The sequence below is a fragment of the Empidonax traillii genome, unplaced genomic scaffold, assembly GCF_003031625.1.
Source record: "Empidonax traillii isolate 1590-97213 ecotype Southwest subspecies unplaced genomic scaffold, ASM303162v1 scaffold14:size4059594, whole genome shotgun sequence".
NCBI lineage: Eukaryota > Metazoa > Chordata > Aves > Passeriformes > Tyrannidae > Empidonax > Empidonax traillii.
In genome coordinates, this window is record NW_020955207.1 from 403,448 (window position 1) to 429,898 (window position 26,451).

General features: G+C 36.6%; 1 protein-coding gene across 2 annotated transcripts in view; it reads left to right on the top strand.

Annotated features, from left to right (window-relative positions):
* The window catches only part of PDCD6IP (programmed cell death 6 interacting protein), a 32,962-nt gene extending 6,876 nt beyond the window's left edge, over nucleotides 1-26,086 (top strand). The window contains exons 3-18 of one of the 2 annotated variants that reach the window (XM_027891606.1): nucleotides 1,699-1,768; nucleotides 5,049-5,176; nucleotides 5,767-5,920; nucleotides 8,807-8,907; nucleotides 10,542-10,673; nucleotides 12,598-12,820; nucleotides 13,518-13,641; nucleotides 14,345-14,522; nucleotides 14,926-15,037; nucleotides 15,856-16,025; nucleotides 16,625-16,873; nucleotides 18,204-18,338; nucleotides 19,199-19,293; nucleotides 21,976-22,105; nucleotides 22,475-22,680; nucleotides 23,483-26,086. In XM_027891606.1, the coding sequence (XP_027747407.1) occupies nucleotides 1,699-1,768; nucleotides 5,049-5,176; nucleotides 5,767-5,920; nucleotides 8,807-8,907; nucleotides 10,542-10,673; nucleotides 12,598-12,820; nucleotides 13,518-13,641; nucleotides 14,345-14,522; nucleotides 14,926-15,037; nucleotides 15,856-16,025; nucleotides 16,625-16,873; nucleotides 18,204-18,338; nucleotides 19,199-19,293; nucleotides 21,976-22,105; nucleotides 22,475-22,680; nucleotides 23,483-23,651 (2,376 nt within the window). In that variant the 3' untranslated portion in view covers nucleotides 23,652-26,086. The remainder of the gene's footprint in view (nucleotides 1-1,698; nucleotides 1,769-5,048; nucleotides 5,177-5,766; nucleotides 5,921-8,806; nucleotides 8,908-10,541; nucleotides 10,674-12,597; nucleotides 12,821-13,517; nucleotides 13,642-14,344; nucleotides 14,523-14,925; nucleotides 15,038-15,855; nucleotides 16,026-16,624; nucleotides 16,874-18,203; nucleotides 18,339-19,198; nucleotides 19,294-21,975; nucleotides 22,106-22,474; nucleotides 22,681-23,482) is intronic. The other variant, XM_027891617.1, reaches the window with a different exon arrangement.
* Nucleotides 26,087-26,451: the final 365 nt, after the last annotated feature.

Sequence of the window (26,451 nt, forward strand, 5' to 3'; positions counted from 1 at the left end):
GTATGACTTCCAAGCCTGTACCTAATCCTCTAAAAGCTATTTCTCTCAAACAAGGCATTTAATCTCTTTGAGCCTTATTTTCCTAATCTCTGTTTATTTTCTAGCTGGTGCTTGCATATAATCTGTACTGAAACTTCCCCTTTAGTGGCCATAATTGCCTTTGTTTTACAGAAACATTGTGATTTTTGGCTAGCGATCACCGTGGTCTAGGTTGGAAAGAGTTGTGCTGTGCTGATTCCTTTTTTTCCAGAAGTCTGTTTCATACTATGTTCTAAAGGCTTTTTAAAACATAATTTCTATGGGATGGAATATGATCTTTGGTTTTTGAAGCACAGATGTTTCATTCACAATACCTAACATAATAAGCCAAGTAAGAGTTTACCACTGTACTTCTGCCTCTGTATCTACAAATGACATAGTTTTTATATAGATATGGTGTTCATTAGGGTTTGAGGGGTTTTTTTTCTACCACATTTTTTTAGAATCCTGAATCTACAGAGAAATTCCACTGAACTTCTGCCTACTGAGGCCTTCCTCAGATGGAAATGAATAGATCTGTAGGTTCCTGTATTTTGGTGGAAAAAGATGTGGGTTTTCTTTGGGTGTGTTTAGAAATATAACAGAATTTATATTTCTTTCTGCATTAAGTCGTATTTAAATGGTAATACTATGATTAAAAGGAAAAATTTCTGTCTTACAGGTTGTAAGTAAGGGAATAATTTTAATACCCTTCTCACTTCCACAGGAGTTTTGCATGTAGCTGCATTCACTTGCAGCCAGGAACAGCACTTTGTTTTTCAGTGTGCAAATGTTTTGATGTGATGATCTGCAAACCCTGGGATAAGGAAAACTGGAAAACTTAAGAGAGCCAGATCTGCTGTATCTGTAAACTGTTCCATTCAAGGGAAGAAGTAGTCAGTGGAAGCAGCAATGAACAGCTGCAGACCAGAACTTCCTGCACTAAGCATTGCTGCTAGGGGAAAATATATTATCAAACAGGACCCTGTAGCTTCTGAAGTAATTCTCCCCCAGCACTTTCAACTGAGGATTTTTGATGTCTTTTCTGGTTTGATACCAGTGGCCTACAACTAGTTGATCAGCTGAATAAGGAATCAAATTGTGGAACTTGAAAGCAGTTTCTATTAAGAGTTTGCACTGTCTGTGGAATATGTGCTGGAAGTATAAATAATGGACACTCTTTTATTCTCTTTTGTGAGGGCATTTCCTGATAATGTTGCCATTGAATTCACTCGTAACAATGAGTGAATTTTGGTGTTACAAAACAGAGCCAAATAGTCTCATAATTTGCAATGGGGGAAAATGCCTGATTGGGTAGTTTCCTTAAAACTGTGACTACACTGGACCATCAGACTTATTGGGAAAGGAATGTCTCGGTTTGGAAACAAATTTATCTGTTGCTCAGAATGTGAACAGAGCTGAAAGATACTCCTGAGAATTTCTGTCTTGTCTACTTGAAGTGTTTTGAGCAAACTAAGAGGAAGGAAAAAAGATACAATAATTTTTGTTTTGAATAACTCTTGATTTTTCTAAAACTTCCAGAATGTTTGTAATGCCACAAGTGAATGAAAAGTTTTATGCAATTCGAATGTAAGGGCTAAGTACATACATTTGGGATATTTTAAGGAGATTTTATATTTGATTTTAGAGGTAAAGATCTTTCTTTTTCTCAACTTTCAGATCTGTGTAACATTTACGTGGAAAGATGCTTTTGATAAAGGATCACTTTTTGGAGGATCTGCCAAATTGGGTATGTGAATGTATTGAAAACTCAAGTATTGAAGATACTAAACTTCTGAGAATGTTTTTATATAGTTGAATGAATAGTCTTTCTATTTTCAACATAGCTTTTAAATGATGTAGTGGTTTGACCTTGGCTGAGCCCCAGGTGTCCACACAAACCACCCAAACACTCCCCCCCTTCAGCTGTATTAGTAATGAGTTAATCACTTCAACATTGGTAATGAACAAACGGGCACCATCCAAAGAATTATTATAAAATTGAAATTTAATGTTAAATTCCCAGAGGCACAAATAGATCTGCAGTCTGGTAGTAGTTGTACTGTCTGCTTCTCAGACTTTTTCGGGGAACAACCTCAACTGGTATTAATCAAAATTGTGCATGTTAACGTTAAGATTCAGTAGTAAGTTTTTGGTAATCCAGCTTTTATTGGTCTAAATTAGTAAGATCATTATGGAATGTGCTTGTGAGTGAGTGAGTCCCCTTCAAAAGGTAATGTTGGTAGCTGGCTTCAGTAACCCAGCCTTGACATCAGATTTTTTCAAGGGAATAGAATGATTTGCCCATGCTCTGAAATTATTCTTCTGTCACTTCTTTTAAAAGTATTTTCATTCAGATTTGAAAACTTGGAAAGAAAAACAAAAATTGTATTTGTTTCCTGCAAACTTAAGGAGTTTGATTTATTGTAGTCATATAGGGGCAATTCTGCACTGCAAATTCAGGACCATTAAATGGATTTGGGACACTTGCCAACAGGGAAGTAAGACTAAATAATTTTGAGTTAAATGAGGAGCTGTTCAGTCATGTGTCAACGTTCTTTGGTATTTCTATTTATACCTAAGTGTTCAATTCTGACGAACATTACAAGATGACCAGTGCAATTTTGAAGTTCTAGACAAAGCCTGAAAAAAATGCCAGAGTGCTTACCCTGTTTTTATTTTTAAAGTCTTGCATCCTTTCTGTAGTTCTCTGTTAACAACCACTGAAAGTCTTTGCAGTTTCCTGTGTTCTGCATTCACCTGCTGAAGCTGTGCTTGTGTGAACTATATGAGTATCAATACACCACATTCCTGTGCATACACAGGTCCTTACTTTCTTTTCTGACTTTTCTAAGAAACCCTTTGGGATAATTGGAGACCTTCATGAAGATGCTGTGGGTTTTTTCTCAGAATTTGGTTCATCCTGTCTTCTTTGGGCTAACATTTAACAAGGATGGAACCTGTTTCATAGTAAAGTTCAGAATATTTAGTTATGACTTAAACATAGTCTGTGAATCACCAGAGATTTATAATAATCGTGAGGGAAAAAATCAATAATCATAATGGTGATGATTACCCTGAGAATTTGAATAAATACAATATCACAGCAGCTTGAGAAAGCTTGCTTGTCTGCAGGTTAACTACATGCTGGTCTAAATAATCTGTGAGGTAGATGGCCAGAGACTTGTGTAGCAGTCCATGTGAAATATCAAAGAAATTCTTGACTGAGCTGTGAGTAATCCTCAAGTAACAGGCAATGGAATAAATTGTATTTTCAAACTTTAAAGTAGATCTTGGTGAAAAGACATTAACAGAAGGAGTCTTTTATTATATATCTTTACAGCGATGTATCACAGTTTATCCAGATTAACTACACCATGTGTATATCTCTATTTCAAAGGAGAATTAGCAGTGAGGTTTCCCTGTGTAAAGCAAAGCTTTCAGTTACTGAGGGCAAAATTCCTCTTGACTTCTAAGAGGAGGTAGTCCTGTCTCCAGATAGAGATTCAGTGTAAAACTCCTGTGACTTCCATGGAAACAAGATACAGGGATATGACTTGAGACTTCTGGTTCTTGCTGTGGTGGTGAACTCTTTTCTTCCCACCTTCCCTTGAATCCCAAGTCGGCATCACAGTGGTAGCTGATGCACTGTGACTGCTCGGGAAGTGAGTGAGTTTACAGCATGGCAAGTAATCTGAAATATGTCGACTAAGTTAATAGGCAGTGCTATAAAGAGATGAGCCTGTGGAAAATCTGTATTGGTAAACAGCTCTTCTCATTGTAGTATATCACACTTGAGGTGCAGTCCAGAGTGTGAAGTAATGCTGCATTTAAAGTAATTTTGCACTTCAGAAACTTTAAAGCCATATTTTCTTTCCTTTCTTGTATTTTTAGTGTTGTCTAAGTTTAAAAGATCTTCTTTTTAGAAAAATTCTGGAAAAATAAACTTCAGAAGAGACATGAGCTAGATAAATTACTGTTATCTTCATGAGGTACAGTGACTGTGCAACTCCACTCAGGGAAACTAAATGGGAACAATGGCATGTCAGATTTATGCCTGCTTGTCTGAAAGTTGCGTGCAGGTCAGGGAGCACTAACGTAGAAACTTTGGAGATGTGTTAAATGAATTTGTAGCTGTATAAAGAGGCTGGATGTCAGTGAAATGAAACAATGTCCATCTTTAGTACCTTCATGTTTTTAGGATAACTGTACGTGGGTCTGTGAAATTGAAAATTCATTAGTTGTCTCTTCTGTCCAAGAGTAGTGTCTGCACACTTTTTAACACCAGTAGGAGACCAATATCTGCAGTGTTTGGTTTTTCCAGCACTTGCATATGGCAGATAAGCTTTTGAAAGCAATGAATATGTTCAAAATGGTTCCTGTTCAGGTATTTCTAGTTCTAGAGGTGTGGGCTCCATCCTCTGGGGCTATGAAGTACTGCAGGAGTTGCATCTGGGCAGGCTACATTGCTGTTTAGTGAGCTCAAGTTTTAATTAAGTAAATCCTTAACTGTTTCAATACATGCATAATGAAGATATTTGTCAGAATTTCCAGTCCAAAACAGTAGTTTTGAGAATTAAAAATTCCTATATTTCAATAAAAAGGAAGACAGACCTATCTAAAAGTAAAAGTTTTTGTAATTGGACAGTTATTACAAAGTGATTAATGTGTGGAAGTTCATATTTCAGATTATCTCTCAGTAATGCTTCAAGAACCAAAAAGCTGCACTAGCCTTATAAGGACTTGGAAATTATTTTATGTAGACGATCATGCTATTGCTTTCATGCTTTAGGGTGCTTTCTGTAGTTCCTCACATGGAAACATATTGTGGAAGTACTGAATTAGACTGTGTAAAGCCTTCAGAATGAAGATGACTTTGACTTTAAAAGTTCAGTATTATTGGGGTTTTGTTTGTTTGTTTTTGCTTGAAACTGTTGATACCTAGTAGTAGTGTTGGCCTCAGCTGTAGGATGCCAGAGAACTGAGGTTATTTTTTCAACAGTCTGGGTAACTGTCTGTCTTGTTTGCAGCTCTGGCCAGTTTGGGGTATGAGAAGACCTGTGTTTTGTTCAACTGTGGAGCACTGGCAAGCCAGATTGCAGCAGAACAGAATCTGGAAAACGATGAAGGACTAAAAGCTGCAGCTAAGCACTATCAGGTAGAGAGGCACCCTGCTTCTGCTTGTGAATTCAGAACAAGTGATCTTAGAACATTAAATAAGTATCTCTCAATTTTAGAAATATATATACACATGCATAAAAATATATATATATATGTATGTATTTTCCTGCTCTTAGTTGCAAAGTTGGATTGGTTATGTACCTGGTCTTGTCTCACATTTATTTACCAGATTTGGAGGGTGTAGCTCTGTATGGTTCCCCATACTCCTTCCCTCAAGCATGGTGGTAACTAATAACCCTCAGTTTAAGAATTAATAGTTTTAGCTAGTATAAGTTGTAGTTTTAACAAGTTATGCAGTAATCATCTCTTATGGAATGCATTAGAATTTCCATGGTTTTATGCTGTTAGGTGTAATCAGTATACCTTTATTTGTACCCTGTCATGATAAGTGTCTCAGTGAGAGTGGCTCCAAGAACAAGAGGTCACCAGGAATTGGTTTTAGTGACTAAACAATAAATGGCAGACCATATACCAAAGAATTTTTTTAGGTATTTATATGTGTATTATACTTGTAACAGAGAAAATCTGAAAAAACTGAATGGTAATGTATTATTTTGTTTTGCTTAGTTTGCGAGTGGTGCTTTTCAACACATTAAAGACACGGTTTTGTCAGCCCTGAATCGAGAACCTACAGTGGACATCTCTCCAGACACAGTTGGGACTCTCAGTCTTATTATGTTGGCTCAAGCCCAAGAAGTCTTTTTTTTGAAAGCAACAAGAGGTATATTTTAGTTTTTGGCTTGTATATTTAAGTTCACATTACAACTTTCACTATTAAGAGTGTGTAAAGGGCCTTTCAGAAGTTTTTATTTTTGCCTTTACTGATTCTCCCCCTATTCCTTGCAGGTCATGAAACACAAACGACAGATGTTTCTTAAGAATTTTTCTGAAGTTCACTTGGCAATGCAGTTTTCCCATCTGCCTTTTTTTTGCCCCAAACCATTAGTTTTCATCTTTACACAGGATTTTGCTGGATTATATTTTTTCCATTCCCCCCCTTGAGAACAAAAGATACTGTCCTAAAGAATTGAGAGTACTAGAAATGATGCATAAAGGGTTTTGCAAGTACTTCCCTCCTCATCTAGGGAGTGATTTCATGAGAACTTAGAAAGGAATGACTGTGCTAGGAAACTAAGGAAATTTCCTAGGAGTTTGAGGGAAACAAATTCTGTTTGTTTGCTCCTACTTTTAAAAGGGGAGCTCTTTAACCAAGTCTGATTTTAAGAATGTCCAGTTTATCTCAGAAATTCTGCAAGCAGAACAAAAAAAAAGATTTCCCTAATTGTTAAAGGTTGATTGTGAAATATTCATGCCGAGTCTGGGTATATTAATACAACTATTAGCTAACTTATGCTTTAAAGAATTTCCCTGTGAAACAGTACTATCTTTGATACGAGATCTCTTACTCTTGCTATTCTGCTTTTCTCTCTGTTTTTAGAAGAAGTTATGCATCTAGAATTTACAGATATGTAAAAGTAGAACGAAGGTCATAGGTAATTGCCCACAAATGGCTCTCTCTCCCCACATCATTTGTAATACAGTGGATGAAGACAATGGGTTATTTTAACTGGGATGTTTCTTGTCTTCACAGGGAGGATCTCTAAAATTCTTGTAGCCTTACTACCTTTAGAGAATCTCAACAAGAAACTGTTATCCTTCAGCCAAATGATAAATTATGTCTATGTTCTTTATCATGTTGCTGGAGGTATTTTAGTCTCAGCTCTGAAATAAATTTGTATAACAAATATCTGAAACTTTTCCTTCAGGGCAGAGTAGGTGCTTCCCTCATTTTGCATGACGAATAGGTTTTTCTGTCACCTTCTTGATTTCTTTTTTTTCAAAACATGAAAAAGACAAGACAAGTCTAATCCAAACACCAGATGTGCCCGGTGAACTGAAAATTTTTCTGGTTACTCCTAAGACCACAAGTCTGGCAGTGCTTGAAGGACAGGAAGGTTAATAATCATCTGACTATGAAAACTGTAGATTTTGCCAGTTTTAGAGGTTCTTTTCCCTGGGGGGGAAAGACATTTTTTGAAGACTTGTGTTTGACAACTTGATTACCTCCAAAAACCTACTTTTCAAGTGGAAATCCAAGTTTGATCTCAAAGCTGAAGTTCAGCTTCTTGCTGCATTGACTATTTACCTTACTTGGAATTCTCTGATTTTTCTCTTACATGAGACAGTCCATTTATCAGCTTATGAGCTATAATGGTATTTCTGATAGAACTGGATTTATTTACAAGTTAAAAGAAAGAGGATGTGTTTGGCAAAAACCAAATAGGTCAGTCAAATCTAACTCCCCTACATAAGTACGGATTGTTTTTTTAATTTCTGAGCCTTTCTCAATGTTTTCTTTAAATGTCTTTAAGTTCTGCACGTGTTTGCTGTTCTGTCTCAAGGCTTGCATTGTAGCTGCAATATTTTAAAGATATGTGAGTAAAAACTGAAGTGAAAAGTTGGAATGGATAGTTTTTCCTTTCTGATGGTGAAAGATATGTTTTGAGCTGTCTGCATGGACGAATGAGTCTCCTCTGACATTTCCTTTGTTAATGGAAATGTAGTTAATGTGCCAGCATTTTTTTTTTTTTTTTTAATGCACAGGCTGTATGAAGGAAGATGCAACTACTGCACACTTGGTGGGGCTGGAAGGACAGGTTTTTTAGTTTTGTGTAAATTTTTTGTAGATTTTAGATTTTTTTGATTTTATTACACATTTAGTGCACCAGACAGAAACTCTGGCAAAGACATAAGTTGATAGATATCATGAGATCCTTTGTTGTAGTTTATCATCTAAATCCTCTGCACAGTGAAAAGATCTTTCTGGCATACCCTAAAGATACTCCCTTCATAGAAGGTAAATATATCACTTCATAGCTTGTGCCTGAAACGTTGTAAACAGATGTGTGAATATGCTGTTATGAACAGACCACTTAGGAATTATTTTGGTTTAATTTTGGCAGTTAAGCATACTCTGCAGAATCCCTGATCTCCCCATGTTCCCCACTCGTGCTTATCGATCTGTCGGTACCTAAGAATCACCCGAGTCAGGGGATGCCTGTTTGTAAGGGCAGCTCTTTAGAGTGGACAGCCAGTGTTTGCACTGATTGCCTGCCTCCTTTTGGAAGGTTGAATTGCTGGTGCAGGCCACAGGTTATCTCCTTTGTAAACAAAAAAAGGTAACGATTGTTGCAGAATGTTCCTGTTTTAACAGTTTGGGCTTCAGGAACAGAGTGAGGATGTGAGGCAGGGAATTAATTCCACTGCTGCTAAGGCACGTACAGCTCTGGTGTGAAGTAATGGTTATTTATGTCTTGGAATGGTGTTTCTGTATTTGCTGTAAGCTGACAGTGATGTGGACTGCAATGGAAAGGACCAGTCCCTTCTCCTCTGTTGTAGTTTTTGTGAGTCCTGACACGGAATTGGGTTAGGAACAGATCCTGCTGAAAGTAAGATGTATTTTGCTTACTAGATTTCAGGTAAATTCGTTGACTGTGGCTGCACAAGAGCAGTTGCTGCCGTTTGAAGATGAACTAGTCACCTGTTCAGTTGTAAAAACTGATGATGATCTTTAATTGTTCTTTGTTTTTTCTCCTCCTCCCTGCAGATAAAATGAAAGATGGTATCATAGCTAAACTAGCAAATCAAGCTGCAGATTACTATGGTGATGCTTACAAACAGTGTCAATATAAAGATACTTTACCCAAGGTTAGTAACTCATGGAAATAATGTGGGATTTGTTGTTACTGTGAAAAACTGTTATTGTTTACAATGTACTCCATGAAATACACTTAAAATATATCCTCAAGAAGAGCTGACATATTGCTACCTTTAAGGAAAATGAACCTGCAGTTTGAAAAAAACCTGAAAAATATAGGGGGTAAAAGTGGGTTTTTTTAAATAAGTAAAATATTATTATATGAAGTGTGTTTATTTGTAATACATTTCATTAAAGTGAACTTGAAATGTTTATGGTGGTATTTAGGGATGCATTCTTGGAACTTAATGCCTTACTAAATCTGTTTTCAAACTAACACTTTCTGTTGAGATTGAATTGGCTTCTAGTCTCAATGTTTTCATGTGAAAATTGCTCTCACGTTGAGTCCAGCATGAATACAATGGTGCTGTTCACTTACCTGCTAGTGAAAAACATGACTGGAAGTCAGTGTGTGTCTTCTGTCCTTCTGCCTGCCTCCTCCCCTTTCTCCGCCCCAAAACAATCTTGATACTTGTAAATCATCCCATTGAGTCTTGACTGTTCGTTTGAATGCTGTTGATTTTGGAAGAGGTAGAAAAATCTCTTTTTCATGCTCTTAGAATATTTCTCACTTAGGTATTATGTTTATGATGATTTCTGAGAGGCAGTGAGGCCATTGTTTTATCTTTTGTTGTTGTGTACCTTTCTAAGCTGTGGATCTGCTCCCTGTTCCAGTTGCAAAGTAATCTCTCAATTGATTACTTCAAAGAACGTAAGGTTTGCTGGTTAGCACCAGCTTTGAGAACAATTACATGTTTAGGAGTGTGACACAGAGGTTGATTTAATGTGTTGAACTCCAGTAGCAAGGCCTCCCAGACAGCTTTGTCTTCCAAATTTACCTTTTTTTTTACTTTATTTTTTTCATCTCTGGGAGAAAACATCTGTCTGGTTTTCCAGTGCTCCTTGATTTAAGAAATAAAACCATAAGGCCAAATCCTTGATCTAAGGCCATGTCTGTACTCTGAACTGCAGCATAATGTTTTCTTTATGTCTTGGTTGGTACTCCTGCAAAGATAAGTGCATCTATATAGAAGTCTAAAAATGACTTTTAAATTGCCGTCCATGTCAGTAGTTTTTGGTCCTCTTTAATTGTTCTTTCCTTTCATAACTGTGGAGTTACTTTCTTGATAAGGCCTGCTGCTGTTTTAAGTGTAATTAATTTGTTTGATTAAAAAAAAAAAAAAAAAAGGGAAAAAGATAACCCAGAGGACCTATCTTTCTACCTACCTCCATTTCTTAAGAGCACTATCTTGGCTTTGTCTTGGGGTTATTTGGGTGTGTTCTTGCAGCTGTCCTTTCTAATACATGCATGCGTTTCTAATCTCTGAAGTAAATGTTGTGACTTCATGGCTTGAATTTAAATTGTAGTTCATCTACAGTAAAGGACAGTAAGAGTTCTGCAACAGTGGATAAAAAAAAATATTCAATCCATGCAAAGTCACACAGTCTCTGACATTTACCTCTAATGTTTTAACCTATCTAAACCATTAATTGGGTGATTCTAATTTCCTTTTCTTCTTCCTTTTTCTTCCTGCATCCCATGTTGTCTGTGGTGGTTAATATGGTTGGACTTTCCCCTGGTCAGTATTTTTATTTCCAGGAGGTGTTTCCTGTTCTGGCTGCAAAGCACTGCATTATGCAGGCCAATGCAGAGTATCATCAGTCTATTCTGGCAAAGCAGCAGAAGAAATTTGGTGAAGAAATTGGGAGGTTACAGGTAAGTAACTTGCTTTCTTCTCTGAAAAATATAGAAAAGCTTCAAATCCTGAAAAGCTAACTCAGAATTCTAAAATTCAATTAACTAAGAAGGAAACATATTCAGAAGTTGCAGAGCATGTTTATCACATGAATCAAATTATTAGCAGCTGCATAGAGGAGAGGTATCTCAGTAGCTTTTATAAAGATGTGTTTTAATGATTTTTAAACAGTTTGATAGTGCTTGACTTGTTAACTCCATATCTTTACGTTTGCTTAGGCTTCTTATCTCAGTATAGCTAATATGACAGATTTGTTAATGAATTGCCTAATTAACGTTAGTAAAACAAATCCCCCAAATAATAAAATTCTGTCTGGTCTGTACATAACTCCTTTGCTACAATTCTGATTTAAATCTGAATATTTCTGGAAAAACATACCAACAGTTCTATTCTTATTCTTAATAGTTTCTTGCCTTTATATCTGGTTTCTAGAGGGGCTCAGATATAGATGTTGTAGTGAGTAAGGTCTTCTCATGTTTTAAGCATTTTTTAATAGAGGAAAAATGGCTAAAATTAACTTCTTTCTTGAAGTCTCCTAAACCTTAAGAAAATAAATACGTGAAGTGCCACTTTGACTGACTTGTAGAATCAGTAAGAATCAGTAGTAAAGGTGTGGGGGGGTTTTTTCTTGTTTGTTTGTTTTTAGTGAAACCTGAGGGAAAACACTCCCTTATTACTTCTTTTAGGACTGCTTCATGAACAGCATGTAGTCACAAGTTAAAACACAAGTGTTGTCTTATTGAATACAGTTAGTAAGCTAGAAGTTATTATATCCTGTTCTCTACAGTGATTAAAATCCTGCTTCTGTAACTAATCTACATTAGAGGTTTAGTACCCTTTTTGTTGAGTTTTTGAAAAATTCAATTACTGTAAAGTAATCTCTTTTTGTTTCCCATTTTAAAAGGTAGAATAGTAATTGATTGAGAGGTGGGGGAGAGATGAATGTAAATTTTTTCAAATTAAAGTGTGTTTAGAGTCATAGAATATGCTGAGTTGGAAGGGACCCATCAGGATCATTGAGTGGCCTTCCTTTGTACACTCTCTAATAGTGTAATATCTTTTTAATATATACTTTAATCCTGTTTGCTCTCATTTTGTTTCTGGCAAATGCTAGTTAGACTATAGCACTGTATCAAACCAAAACTACTGTCGTGTGTCCTGTGGCACAACGGAAAGTATCAGAAAATCTCAGCAAACTCCAAATGCACTTCACTTATAATGTAGCACAGGTTCCACTTCATAGTCCCAAGAAATCTGAATTGTGAGTTTATGCAAATCTCAACTGAATTGCTTCTTAGTATTTTGGTTTTGCACATTCACAACGCAGATGTGAAGGAAAACCAGATTGGCCGAGCGGACAGGACTGAATAGACAGCAGACCTTGTGTGGCTTCTGAGCTCAGTGTAGTGGCAGATGTGAAAAGCAGGATTCTGGCCTCTTCCTCTGTGAATGCGAGCAAGGGTGGAGAAACAATTTACAGTCCCTGCAGAAGCAAGCAAGGGTTTTATGAAACAGCATGGAAATGATTTGATGACATTTGTGGGTTTTTTTTTGTGAATGGGCGTTTGAGGTGTCATTGCCTCTAACTTAGGAGCACTTATTTTGGATTTTGGGGAGTCATAGTGAGGCTACTGTGAGCTATTAACTTGGTTACTTTTTTTTGTTTATTTGTTTCTTTTTTCCTAATGAGCTATTTTAATGAATAAAATATTTTTACTTTTTGATATGTAAGAGGACAGAATGTTTTCTGAAGGAACTAATAGTATTGATCATATGTATTGATAGTTGCTACTTGGCTAACTGGGAATCTCATCTGTTTTCTTAAGTATATATGAAAGGGAGAAAGAAAAGTTATTATTTTTACTGTATTTTATTTTTTTTTAGCATGCAGCAGACTTGGTGAAAACAGTGGCATCTCGCTATGATGAATATATAAATGTTAAAGATCTGGTTGACAAAATCAACCGTGCACTTGCAGCTGCTAAAAAAGACAATGACTTCATTTACCACGACCGAGTTCCTGACCTGAAAGATTTGGAGTCCATTGGAAAAGCCAGTCTTGTGAAGTCTACTCCAGTTGTCGTACCCTTGAGTCAGAAATTCACTGGTAAGTGAAGTGTGTGGAGTTCATGGGTTAATTGTTACCTTGTGAAACATGTGACCACCAAAGTTCATGTGAAAAAATATTTAATTTTTGAATTGTATTATGTGTCCAGCAGTGTTTTTGAAACTGCTACTTGTCTTCTCCTGTTTCTTACTGTTCTTCTTGATAATAAATGTAATAAAGCACAAGTTGAAAATTACGTGAAATGTACAATTCTCTTAAAGATATTTCTCAGATTTTCTCAGCAGTTGTATTGTCTATATTAAACCAAACTTTTTAATTTCAGAAGGAACAGTATCAGATTGTACAATATTGACTAACCTAGTTGCTGGTCTTCCGTAAAGTTGAAACATTTCAGTTTGTTGACTGGGCAGGAGAGCTGTGAAAAAATGATTTTTCCCTTTCTCATCTTCTTTATTTAAAGAAACAAGATTAGAAATGGCGGCTTAAGGAAAATCTGGCTTGTAATCCTACAGCTGGTTTAAATATATTGCCTTTAAATTATTTCCAGTGCAAATTCAGTCTTAAAAACTGAAATCTAAAGACCCATATAAATAGATTTTTGTTTTTAAGACATCTTGGGGAGCAGGGGAGAGTATCTTAGGTCAGTAGTACAGGCTGTGCAAAAGAGCTGTGAAGATGTTTGTGTCCTTTTACTTTCACGGTGCAGCTTGTGTAATTTATACTGCTTTAATTGCAGACCTGTTTGAGAAGATGGTTCCACTGCAAGTGCAGCAATCTGTGAGTGTTTATAACCAGAGGAAGGCAGATCTGGTAAACAGGTCGATAGCCCAGATGAGAGAAGCCACAAATCTGGCAAATGGGTAAGTGTGGCCTCTGGTTGAGTTTCTCAAGAGGAGTTACAGAACAGCCCATAAGCACTGGTTGACTTGCAGCAGGTACCCAGATAACAGCAATGTTTTCCTTTCACTGTTGTGTGGTAGGCTGGCAAACTTAAACAATAGAAGGGGGATTTAGAATTACTTTTCTATAGGTGTTAAAATTGAAACCTTATTAAAGTAGTATTAATTCTTCTTCAATATTTCCTCATTTTTTTAGAAGTCCAACACTTGCTTAGAAGAAGTTACGGTACCATTAATGTAGAAGGATTTTCATATTCCAGTGGTCAGCTTGATTGTAACAGTTACTCAGTAAATTATGTTTTTCCCCCAAAAATTTTCTTCTTTAAAACAATAAAAATAAAAAAATTGTATCAAGATGACAGATAGGAATGTAACTCAAGGCAGTTGTTTCTTTTATCTACTAAACAGTTAATACTTAAAATGTTTGCCATATTTAAGTGCCAAAAGACTAGGATTTTTTTTTTTTTAAGAGCTTTGAAATGTATATTTAGTGAGGTGTACACTAGTAATAAATGTAGTGTTTTCAGTTTGAAATTTCAGTCTTAAAGTACATTACACTCTGTTTCCATTATAATTGACTGTGTGCTTGATTGTTTGGATAGCAGTGTGGTTGTCAGGATAAAAATACAAACAATTTGTTTATTTAACACGTTGAATTTTTCAGTGTGTTGGCTTCCCTCAATCTTCCTGCTGCTATCGAAGATGTGTCTGGGGACACTGTTCCTCAGTCTATTTTGAACAAGTCTAAGTCTGTGATTGAACAGGGAGGAATTCAGACTGTTGATCAGCTGATCAAAGATCTGCCTGAACTGCTGCAAAGGAACAAAGAAATTTTAGATGAAGTAAGTGCACCGAAACGATCTTGAAAAACATCACCACTCAGTGTTTCTCTTTAAATGACAATAGAAAAAAATGCACAGTGTTCCAAATGCTTGTTAATAGTATTTTAAAAATATGCTATTTGAGTGTTGAGTCCATACAAAAGCTGTGCTGTCACATGTGGATGTTTCCTTCCAAGTATTTTGCTTTTAAAATTGCTAGGGGGGAGGGGGAAAGCATTGGGAAAGCATTCTAAAGAAATTTGGGTGATTTTTGTGCCTTTCATACCTGTTTTTTTATTTGTTAAATTAAATTTATAAAGGATGTATAAGCATTTTTTTGTTTGTTTTCTACAGCAGCTGCATATTTTGAAGCTATTTTGTGTTTAAAACTGCTTATAATGCATGTAACATTTTACTCTTGTAGTCTTTGAGATTATTAGATGAAGAAGAAACTACAGACAATGACCTGCGAACAAAATTCAAGGAGCGCTGGCAGAGAACACCATCCAATGAACTCTATAAATCTTTAAGGGCAGGTAAAGTTCACGTTTCAAGCTTTGGGTTTTGGGGGTCTCCTAAAGATGTCTATAGTGTAAATTAAAGTAGTTGTCAGTGCTCTGGTATTATCTTTAAATGTACAAATATAATTGTGAGAGAGGTTATGCCAAAATATTCTTATTGCAGTCTGTGCCATTATTTGGAGTTGAGAGATGTGATAGCAGTGCATTTGCTGCTTGTTTTTCACCCTTGGCATGTACGTGCATGCTAAAGTTTCAGAAAGCATATGTACTGAAAAATGGCTTTCCTAAGGATCTGGTAGCAATTCCTCTTAAATACTTCAGTGTATTTTTCTTTGTATATTAACATCTCTTTTTTTTTGTTTTGTTTTGTTTTGTTTTGTTTTTTATTTCCCATCAATGTGGTTTTGTCCTTTTAATGTGTTCCCCCCCCCCCCCCCCCCAGGAGTTAGTCAAACTACTTAGGACCATCACTGTAGCATGTTTTATGTGTGCTTAGTATATGTTGTTTTTTTGAAGCTCATAAGGAACTGGTACAGCTGCCTCAGTTTAGCAAAGTTACAGGGGTTTAAATCTGGGGTGTAGTTCAAAGCATTGTTCATTTGTTTGCCTTTGTGTGCTTCACTGGAGAATTACTGTAGGTGCCTTGTTTATATCCCATTTAAAACATAACTTAGAAGCTTAAGTTTTGTACGTAAGTCTTAGTAAATAACTTTATAAGTGTACAGGCTCATAAAAATATATGAAGCGTGAAAACTGCTCATGTGCAAGACTTGGATAAAAACAAGTTTAGAAATGATCTAAAACCGCTGTTTTTTGTCCCCCCCCATCCCCAGAGGGAGCCAATTACCACAGTATTATGAATAAAGCTATGCAAGCAGATGGGCAGGTTAAAGAGCGCTATCAGTCTCACCGGGACACGATTGCACTTCTGTGTAAGCCCGAGGCAGAACTCAACGCAGCCATTCCTTCTGCCAACCCAGCAAAAACATTACAGGGAAATGAGGTAAAGCATGGAAAGTTGTCTCTATTTTGAAAAGAAGTGCTACTCGTCTGACAAAGTAAACTTACATGAATTGGTGTGGAAGCTGATCCTTAGTTATTATAAATGGAGCAGTCTTTGAATGTTTTTGTTATATGTGGAGGTGGGCTGTAGTGTTTGGGTTCTTGGGACAGGTAAGCGATGTAAGACATGGCTCAGTATTTTAAAGTACTAGCTGATTTCACTAATTTGATTTCCAAGGAATTAATGGCTCCTCTACAGCAGTATTATTATTTTTCTCATAGTGATTTGAAGTCATTGGTTTTGACTGCCATTTTTGAATATCCTGTTTGAAGGTATCTGATCATCTTAAGAAAGAATGAAACATTTTGTGGTAATTCAACATTATTAGTGAAAGCAAACCTGTAGATGAGAATATAGCTTGAGAAATGTTTGAAGATCTTTTCTTTGTTGTATTTTGTCCTGGTTTGTGATCTTAAGCACATTCATTAACAAATAGTCATGCAGGACAGTGAGGAATGCAAGATGGAAACAAGTAGTAGAGTATCCTTCTGTAATAATTCCTCTGAACCTGCTAACTTCCGACAATTTTTATTGCCTAGGTTGTTAACGTCTTAAGAACTTTGCTGGCCAGTCTGGATGAAGTTAAGAAGGAGAGAGAACAACTGGAAAATGATCTGAAATCTGTAAATTTTGACATGACAAGCAAATTCCTTACTGCACTTGCACAGGATGGTGCTATAAATGAGGAGGCTATCTCTGTGACCGAGTTGGACAGAATTTATGGGAGTTACACACAGAAAGTGCAAGAGTCCCTGAAAAAGCAGGAAGAACTTCTCAAGAACATTCAGGTACAACACTTTGCGTGTTTCCCATCCTCTCAGACTAAGAGCAATGATACTTCTACCTTTATAGTGCTTTAGAAATCTCACTTTGCTTTCTACTCTCTTTTGCTTGTTCATGTGTCATTGCATTGATACTCCTTTACTCCTTGATCACTGAAAAGTACAGGAATGTCTGTGTTCACTGAAAAGAAATGGGAAATTTTAGTAGATTCTCCCAGAGCTCCAGTGTAAATTCTCTTGGACCTTTTCTTGGTCCAGTTCTGCAGAGGATTTTGTCCTTGAAAGAAGCTTTACTGGAGCGTTTAAAAGTTTTTGAGTTTGTTTTGGCTTTTCCCTTCCTTCATACTTCTTTCTGGTATAATAGGACACCTGTCCTTACTGTCTACTAGAAGACATTTTGGATCTCTGAAGTACATTTTTGTTTATTCCTAATTAGCGTGTACAATGTGCTTCACTTCTAGCTCATCAAAGCAAAACTTAATAGAATTTCCCAATGTTTATTTATAAATTCAGTCTTAATTTGTCAGTAACTCTAGAGGCAGGTACCTGAAACATCTAGCAAAAGAGAGTCTTAGTGCTTGGAGAAATGACAATAGCAGCTTACGTTATGATGATTTTTTTCAATAGGGAAAAATTATTTTTAAATGACCATGTGCACCACGTTTATCAAGGATATTGAATATCAAGATATTTGAATATCTTTTATCAAGATGTTTGATTACCTTTTAACACAGTATACTTACCACATCTTGATGGATATTATTTATTTTTGAATGTCCTGGAGTTGAAGTTTGTCTGCTTCAGGCAGCTGGAGTAGTCTTTTCAAGTTTGCCTGTTGGTTTATTTTCCCAAAAGAAATGAGGTTTAGGTAGGTGATGCTTTTGTGAGTTTTCCTCTTCCCTGTCCTTCTAATAGCTTACCAGTGTCAACCAAATTTAAAGTAATACTACTTAAAAATACTACCTCTCAGAATGATTTTATGAATATCAGTGGAGGCTAGTACAGGAGAGAGCCTAATTAGTACAGCCTCTGAAAGAGAGTCTGCAGGATGAGCTTCAGAATTACTGAAGGCAGCCCACAGCAGAACAGGTAATTAACTGGTGTCTGCTGCCAGTGAGTTAAAATATGAATAGTTCTGGAATATACATTATAATAGCCACTGTGCTTGGCAGATGACAAGTAATGAAATACAATGTGTGGATGGAAGGTGGAGGAAAAGCAGGTATTGGGGAAAACAGGTAGAGGTAATGAATAAGAGGAAAAGGAAAATAAAACACACAGAATCTTGCATGGAACTAACATTGTTTTCACTGCTTATTTTTTTTCTTCTTTTGAGAATGCACATCAAGATTTTTCAAAGATGAAACAGTCAAACAACGAATCTAATTTAAGAGAAGAAGTTTTGAAGAACTTGGCTATAGCAAATGACAACTTTGTGGAACTTGTAGCCAATTTAAAAGAAGGCACAAAGGTATGGTGATGCTTAAGGGATTGGAAGGATTGGTTGTTTTTTTTTTTTAATATACACAATGAGATGTAAATCAAAACCAATAATAATAAACTTTGGAGATCTGCTAGCTGAGAGGTACATTTTTGAGGATTTTACTACTGAAGCGAGTTGCTTGAATTTTGATTGTTTCAACAGCTGTGAAAAGCTTCTTTGTTCCTTTTCTGAGCAATAGGAAAAGTTGTTAATAACAGCTGAGTAAAGGATGTTGAAGGATCCAGGCGAGGCATTTTATATAAGAAATCCATTAATCTGCTCTCCCATGGTATTTAATCACCTTATCAAATTTGTGTTTTATATGTTGTTACTGCATACATGAGGGGCTTCTGGAAGGTGTCTTACTACTTCTGTATTAAGTATTTTTCCTGGTTTATTGATAGCTCACTAGAGGGAAAAAACCCCAACCTCTGAGATATCAATACAGATGAAATGCATGGAACTGAGAGCAGTAAAATTAAAGGAAAAATAAAAAAAAAATCCTTTACAAAAATAAATAGTTCATCATCAGAAGTGATCTAGTTTTTTTCTGGTTTCAATACATTTTTGTAATTGTCTTAAACTATTTTTATATTTACACACACATATACACACACACGTGGAACCCCACAAATAGCATGATGTTACAGGGATGGGCAACAGCTGACTTATTTTGGTTTTGAAAAGCTTAATAGAATGCACTAGAAAACTATTGGAATGGCAGGTCCTTGGCACTGTAATAATACAATACTCATAACTGGATCAATATGTAGAAGTACACTAGCATGGAATCTGAAGGTGTTGATTGAACTCGTTGGATTTTTATGTTTTTTTTTTTTCTTTACTAGTTTTACAATGAGCTGACAGAACTCCTGCTGAAATTCCAGAACAAGTGCAGTGACATTGTCTTTGCTCGCAAGACTGAAAGAGATGAACTGCTCAAGTAAGATTTCAGTGCTTTGTTTAAGCATTGCAGTAATGGTTAAGTATTTATCAGAAATGAGTCTTTGGGGATATGTTTATTATGGTACTTGATGAAATGAGAAGGAAGAACAGGTATGGTAAGGCTATCAACTCTTCTTTGCCTTAATGCTAACCTTACTCTTCTCTCCCCTCAAAAACAAGAGAAATGATAGGAGAAATAAACAGGAAAATCTCCTTTGAAGTCTGCTGTGGTTTTCCTGTGTGCAGTTCAGCATGAGTCTGTTTCATGTTATGATTTCACTCTTGGGTTTTTTTGGCATGCATGTTTTAGTCATTTTATTTTATTCTTTCCTTTGAGGATAGATTTCTGCACCCTGCACCCTGCTCCTGCTGTCATTTTAGTCTGAGAAATTAGATAAATGCTTCATCAAATGATTGCCTTCCACGTGCCCAGTGTGATGGTATTCCACTGGTTCTACACTGGTATTCCACTTCTGCTCTGTAGTCTGATCTTGCCTGGTCTGGTTTTTTATCATTGTTTAGATATGTGGGTTGCCTGCACTGCTGGGGAGAGCAGCAGATTTTGTCCTTCACATGAGGAAAACTCTTATTGTCCCCTGTATGCGATCTGGCCTAGTATAGTGTGTTTCAGGTGTGATTTTTGGGCTCTCCTCTTACGATGAAAGCGTAACTGAAAAGGTTGGCCTTTTACTCATAGCAAAGCACATAGCCTTTATAAAAAGAGCTAGTTGTTACTAAAATTTTAACTGGTGAAACTGCAGTTGTTCTGTGTGTGTACCATGACATGAATGGGATGCTCAGGCCTCAGTTTTTACCTTTCCTAACCTGATCCTCTGTAGAACTGTTCTTTTTCATTCGGGCGTTGTGCTTGTAAACGAATTCTTAATTCCAACCCCTTCTGCCTCTCTTTGGCTTTGTACATTCACGTAATTTGGAAGCTGTAGGCTGCCTAACCAAGGCCTAGGTGTGAATATTTCACATCTCCATGATGTGAGTATGTTAATGTTCAGTGTTAAAGCTGTAGGATTAGTGTTGACAACATTCAGCTGAGTCCTTCCATGGTATCTTTTACTGCCTCGTGTGTGAACTGTTCACTTAAGTGAAACCCAGTCACAGCTGGGGGCAGCGATCACAGTTGGGATATGTGTAGTGTGCTTCTACAAAATGTGTTTCTTAATGCACCCAATCCACAGTTTGAGGGGATAAAATGTATGTTTTGCCTCTTCTCCCTGCCCCCTTCTGTCCCAACTACAATAAAAATATAGACTGTGGGTTGCATCTTAGTGGAAATAAATTTGTTTAGGGAGTTTCTCATTTAGAACTTCAGTGTTGGGTTTTTTTTTCCCCCACCATAATGATTACCCACTGGAGGATCAGTTGTAATAGTGTTTTAAGCTTCATGTTAAATGCATTTGATCACTCTGTGATCAAAATATACTTCACTCTGAAAGGCACTCATATTCTGTAAGACATTGGTGTTGTCTTTTAAAATCGCATTGCAAATTACTCCTTACATCCCTTGTGTCATCTCAGATATTAGGTTTTGGGTTTTTAGTTTCTGTATAATACAGTGTTAAATATTTACTTCACTATCTGCGAGAAATAGTTTCAGATATAAATACACATATGTAACAGAATATCAAGACAGTATTTCCAGCTTTGTCCTCATCATTCCTTTTTCCTGTCAGGATAATGATGAGGACAGTTTTCTTGGAGTTTTTATTTCAGTCATAGGTTTTTCTACAAAGTTTCTGCAAAAGTGGCCAGTTTTGTTCTTCTTTGGAGCTCACCTTTTGCTGCTATGTAATAGTATCCTGTATTTTGTTGCTAACTAGACTGTACACCTTTGCCAGTCTCCTCTGTCTTCTATTTCAGAGTGCCAGCTATCAGGTTCTAGCTGTTACATACTTCTCACTGATATTTTTATGCAAAATTGTCTGAAATTTTAAGTGCTTCTTTAAGTCTCTCTGAAGAGTCTACCCCATCTCAAATATTGAATCTTTACATTGAGATTTGCATTCTTCTTAGAACTTCTTCCTTGCAGTTTGCATGACAAGCTGAGTGTAAAATTATGCTGTCTAATGGCAGCTTGTAGTACAACATGACACCAAAGCCTTCTAGTATCTTACCAAAGTAAGATATGAAAAGTAATTTACCAAGGCTTATTCCAACACCAGAGGTAACAGAATAGAGAACTTGAAAGCTCATATGCTGAGCCATTCAAGTTTTTTCCAGTTTTCTTTATTCATAATTACAGTTACTCAGATATAAATGATACTGCAGTTTTTCACATGCACCTTTTTTTTTAAACTCTTGTGTTATCCTTTTCCATAGACTTAAGGTTTCCTTGGGTTCTCTGGAAGGCTTCCAAGTTGCTAAATGTTCTGATAATTCTATACTTTCTGTTCCCAAGGCTTTTGGCTAATTCTGTGATCTATACCTAGTATTGAGTTAGAACATAAAGACATTACTGAAAAAAAATATAACAGTTAATCAGGGGGTTGGCTAGAGGATGGTTTCTGTGGAAGTGATTTAGATTCCAGATTTAGTTTGAACTAGGTCAGTGATCATGCTTTAAATACTAGATTTACTCTGTTGTATCTTTCTGGCTTAGCTTGCTGAAGCCCATAACAAACAATTCTTAAACTAAGCTGTATGTTTGCTGGTTTGTTTTTAATAGAGATTTGCAGCAAAGCATTGCTAGGGAACCCAGTGCTCCCTCTATTCCCCTGCCTACATACCAGACCACATCAGCAGGAGGAAGTAAGCCAGCAGCGTCGACTCCTACTCCAGCACCAAGAACCATGGTGGTAAATACATGCTATGGAATTAGTGGGTTGAAAGTAGAAAGTCCATACTTTAGAACTCTAAACTGATCTGTAATTTGTGTATATCACTCCTTAATATATTGGTGTAGTTGGAAACGTGTTGAAGTGAAATAAAGGGCAAAATTAAGGACTTTGCAGAGGGGTGTATTATGTGTATTATCGGTGTTAAAAATTTATAGATTTGAAATTAAAAGCTTATTGCCTTTTAGATGCTCTGCATTATTATCTGTATAGACTAAATATGGAATGTTTAAAATGAAAATAAAAATCAACTAATCATCTAACTACAGCTTTTGATTCCAGGACTTTATGTATAAAGAAGCTCCAACTTAATTCACTTTCTCTTGTTAGGGGACTAAACCACAGCCACCAGCACGGCCACCACCACCAGTGATTTCTGAGACAAGCAGTTCCTCTTCTGCATCAGCACCCGCTGGAGCACCTGCAGCTCCTGCTGCTGCTCCTGTTCCCACTCCAGGAGCCAGTGCACCTGCAGCAAGCACTGCACCTTCACAGGCACAGGGACCTCCTTACCCAACTTATCCCGGTTACCCAGGGTAAGCTACGGGAGTACCTAAGCAGTTTTTCATTATCCTGTTATTTAAAAGCACTTTTTTCTTGACATTTTAAAATGAGTGTGTGACATTTTAAAATTAGTTATTGTTAGAGTTGAAGATATGTTTAGTGTTTGAGGCAAGATTTTTTTTATTTTAGTTTTAGTCATGTAACTCTTGTAGGAATCATTTGCTGGTACCTTTTGTGGGAGGGTTCATTTTAAGTTTTTACAGGGTTTTTTTAAAGGAGAAGGAAGGTAAGACTGCAGTTCCTTAACTGTGGTTTCTTGACTGTTGCCAACCCTTGCTTAACGAGTTGGTGGTATTTATCTCAAAAGTGTTGGCATATCTAATTTTTCAAATTAAATATCATGCTTCATTTGATGAAAAATACACAGAAAATTCCAGTTGAGTAGTGTGCTTTCTTCTGATGCGTTTTTCCATCTTCCTGGTGTTATCCCAAGGAATTGGGATACTACTGCTCTCTCCTTCAGTAGCAGGCTCAGCAAATGTTAAAATATGCACAGTGTTATTAAACAGAAGAGAATCAATTTAGATCAGTTCTAGTTTTAGCAAGTTGCCTTTACTTGACCTTCTACCTGTGTTTCTGTTCCACGCACTGTAATTGATTTCGCGTTTGCTCCTTGAAAGTTCCCACATTTCCTGCTGCGCTCAAAGGGAAATGTGAAGAAAACACTTAGAGAGATTGCATGTCTTTTTATATCTGTTAATGAGTTGTGTTTGCAGATTAGCATGGTCAGTGTTTCACAACTCATGTATGCTTTTATTTCCCCCCCCCCTGCAGGTACTGCCAGATGCCGATGCCAATGGGCTATAATCCATACATGTATGGTCAGTATAATCTGCCATATGCACCCTCACCCATGTATCAAACCCCTGGACAAGCACCATATCCGCCACCTCAACAACCCGGATACCCTTTTCCTCAACAGCCTTATTACCCTCAGCAATAATGTATCTGCAAAGAAGCTCTGCTTGTTAAAATTTGGGAGAAATTGGCAATAAGCATACTAAAACTTCTAGCTTCAATTAATGTACCATACTGAACTGTGTGCAGCTATAACTCCTGTCTCTTGTTAAACGCTCCAAAATGTCTAGATCAGTTTTTGATTACACTAAACTCTTCGAAAGATCTACTGCAGTGGTTTAGGCTGTAGACTAATGCCAGAATTAGAGCCTAATTCAGCCATCTCAAACTGTACACTACATGTTGGTTAGACCAAAATATTTGTTTGAAAAATCCTGTAAGTGACAAACGTGTTCAGATAAGAAAAATGAGACAGTGTGTGCACTGGGTGTGATATATTCTACAGAACCATATAGCATTTCCTTCTATACTCTATCGGTTTGTATTTTTTTTTAGTTTAGTTAAAATATCCTATTTTGTCTAATAATCAAGGCCTTGTAAATCATCAGTAAAAAGAAATAAATTACTTGAGAATGGTTTAAACACTTGGCATTTTCATTACCATAAAAATGTGTTTTGTGTGTCTGTAGATTGTTTCATTTGTCCCTTAACTTCCATAACATAAATAACTTCTTAAGAGTTTAGCCTTACAAGTGCATTTCCACCTCTTTTCCTTGATTCTGTATTTTTGTGACAGAATCTATAATTAACCTTTTAAGTGTTGGTAGATGAACTCTTGCAGGTGGAGTTTTCCTTTAACTTTGGAGTGTATTTAACTAAAATACATACATTACCATTTTAAAAGAACAATTACTGTCATCTCCAGGATACTACTTCAAATAAGGGAGGTCAGGGTTCTTTTACAGGACCAGTGAATGGTTGTTCTAACTTGTGTTTTCCAAAGAAATGTTGATGAGAAATGTGTTATGGTTCAAAATAGAGCAACTATTGATTGTTGGAGCTTTGCAGATTCTGTTTTTAAATGATTGCTTTTTTTCCCCTTGAAAAAATTGATGTATTCCCTCAGGGAGCTTGTTATCAGTGGAGAATTTTTTTTTTTTTTGTGGGGAAAAAGAAAATCTTGTAAATTAAAGCACATTGAATGTTTACTTTTGGATCCATCTTCTCAAGGGATTAAGAGCCTTGCACTACATTTTACATAAGATAGTGAAGAATCTAAGTTGGGGGTTAATGGCTTCTACCAAATATTTGCTAACCATTTATCAGTCTTTATTTTTAAAACAGGCTTGTCTAGTGAGGGACTCTCCATTCGTTTAGCCCCTGATAGGAGTTACTTGATTCTGTGGGACAGTTAATTTTCCGAGTGCTTCATACGAGATGTTCTGGCCTTACAGAGTAACTACCCCAGTACCCATGTTAAATGTCATTCCTTTGGTTTTTCTATTTAAGTGCCTGATTAAGATATCGAGGTATATTTTACTGTAGGTGTTTAGAGGTGCCAGTTATTGTAGCATCTGGGTGGAAACCTCGCTGGATCATTAATATTCTTCCTCATAAAGAAAGCAGCATTCATATCCATATGAGCTCCTTTCTTTCTGTCTCAAGTTCCTCTTGCTGTGTGATCACTCCAGTTACTGTGTGAAGACTCCTTGTCTTTAATACTCCCTAACACCCAGAGAAAATGCGGATCGAAAGGTAGAAATAAGCATTCCTTAGAGAGCATGAGTATCTAATTCTAAACAAATTTATTAAGCCTGTAGAAGCTCAGTGATGTGGGGAATGTGATGAAGTAAAAGGCTACATCACCGTGGATAAAACTGTGCCCAAGGACAGGTGCTTTGCATTTCTTTATAGACACTGTTGGATGGGGTGGCACAAGAACCTCTCCAATTTTTTTTCCCTGATGAGAATACAGAAGAGGCAAGCGAGGACAATGAGAAAAAGCTAGGAAGATAACTGTTTGGAAATAACAATCAGAACCTGATTTTATTCTAACTGAAAAAAACAGTAGTTTTCCACTGATTTCACTGTGTCAATGTGAGCAAGTGCAAGTCTAATGCAACCTTTTAAATTCTAAATTTTTAGTATGCTATGGCCTGTAGGTTTTTCATTTCACACAGTAGATGCATCTGAGCTATTGTGTAAGTAAGTTTTGTCTCTAGTGCCTCAATTGATAAAACTTATTTTCCTGCTGTGTAAAAACGTAACTTGGTTCAGCATAAAGATTCTTAGAACTGAAATTTCCTTTTTTAAAACTGTCGGATCTGGAATCACTGTCAAAACATTTTTTACAGTTATGTTTTTGCTTGCTTTAGTCTGCTATTATTTGAATATGTGTAGAAATCTATGCGTTATGTTCAGTTTTTCTCCCTTTTTTTTTTTTTTTTTTCCTAAAGAGAACCGAAAAATCCAGAGACATGTTATGTATCTGCTTTTAAGCATGCAGCTGCCATGACTTTGGTTGCAATGTTATCTTGTTCTTCTATAGTTTATTAAAAAAAAATCAGTTAGAAAACCTGATTTCGTGGTGTTTCTCTTGAGTCCTTTGGCTTTGGACAAGTGTTATTTTGGAAGGGGTGGAAATAAGTTGCGGGCCCCTAAGAATATTTGTGCTGTGGTGAAGGTGTATCGACTACGGCGTGGAACGGTCGCCTGTGCAGGTGCTTTATGGTGCAGCAGCTGCTCTGCAGTAACAGCCAGGTGCAGATCCTGGTGGTTGTGTTGGTTATTTCCGAAGATGGTGGAGTGTATTTCTCTCCTGATTAAGTGAGGAGGAAGAGGTAAGGTGGTGCCTTCAGAAACTTGGATTCAAAGTTTGGTTTTTGTGAACTTATATATTAGGCTGGACTTCGTGAGTGTGTGTATTAATACACACAGCAGTGTGT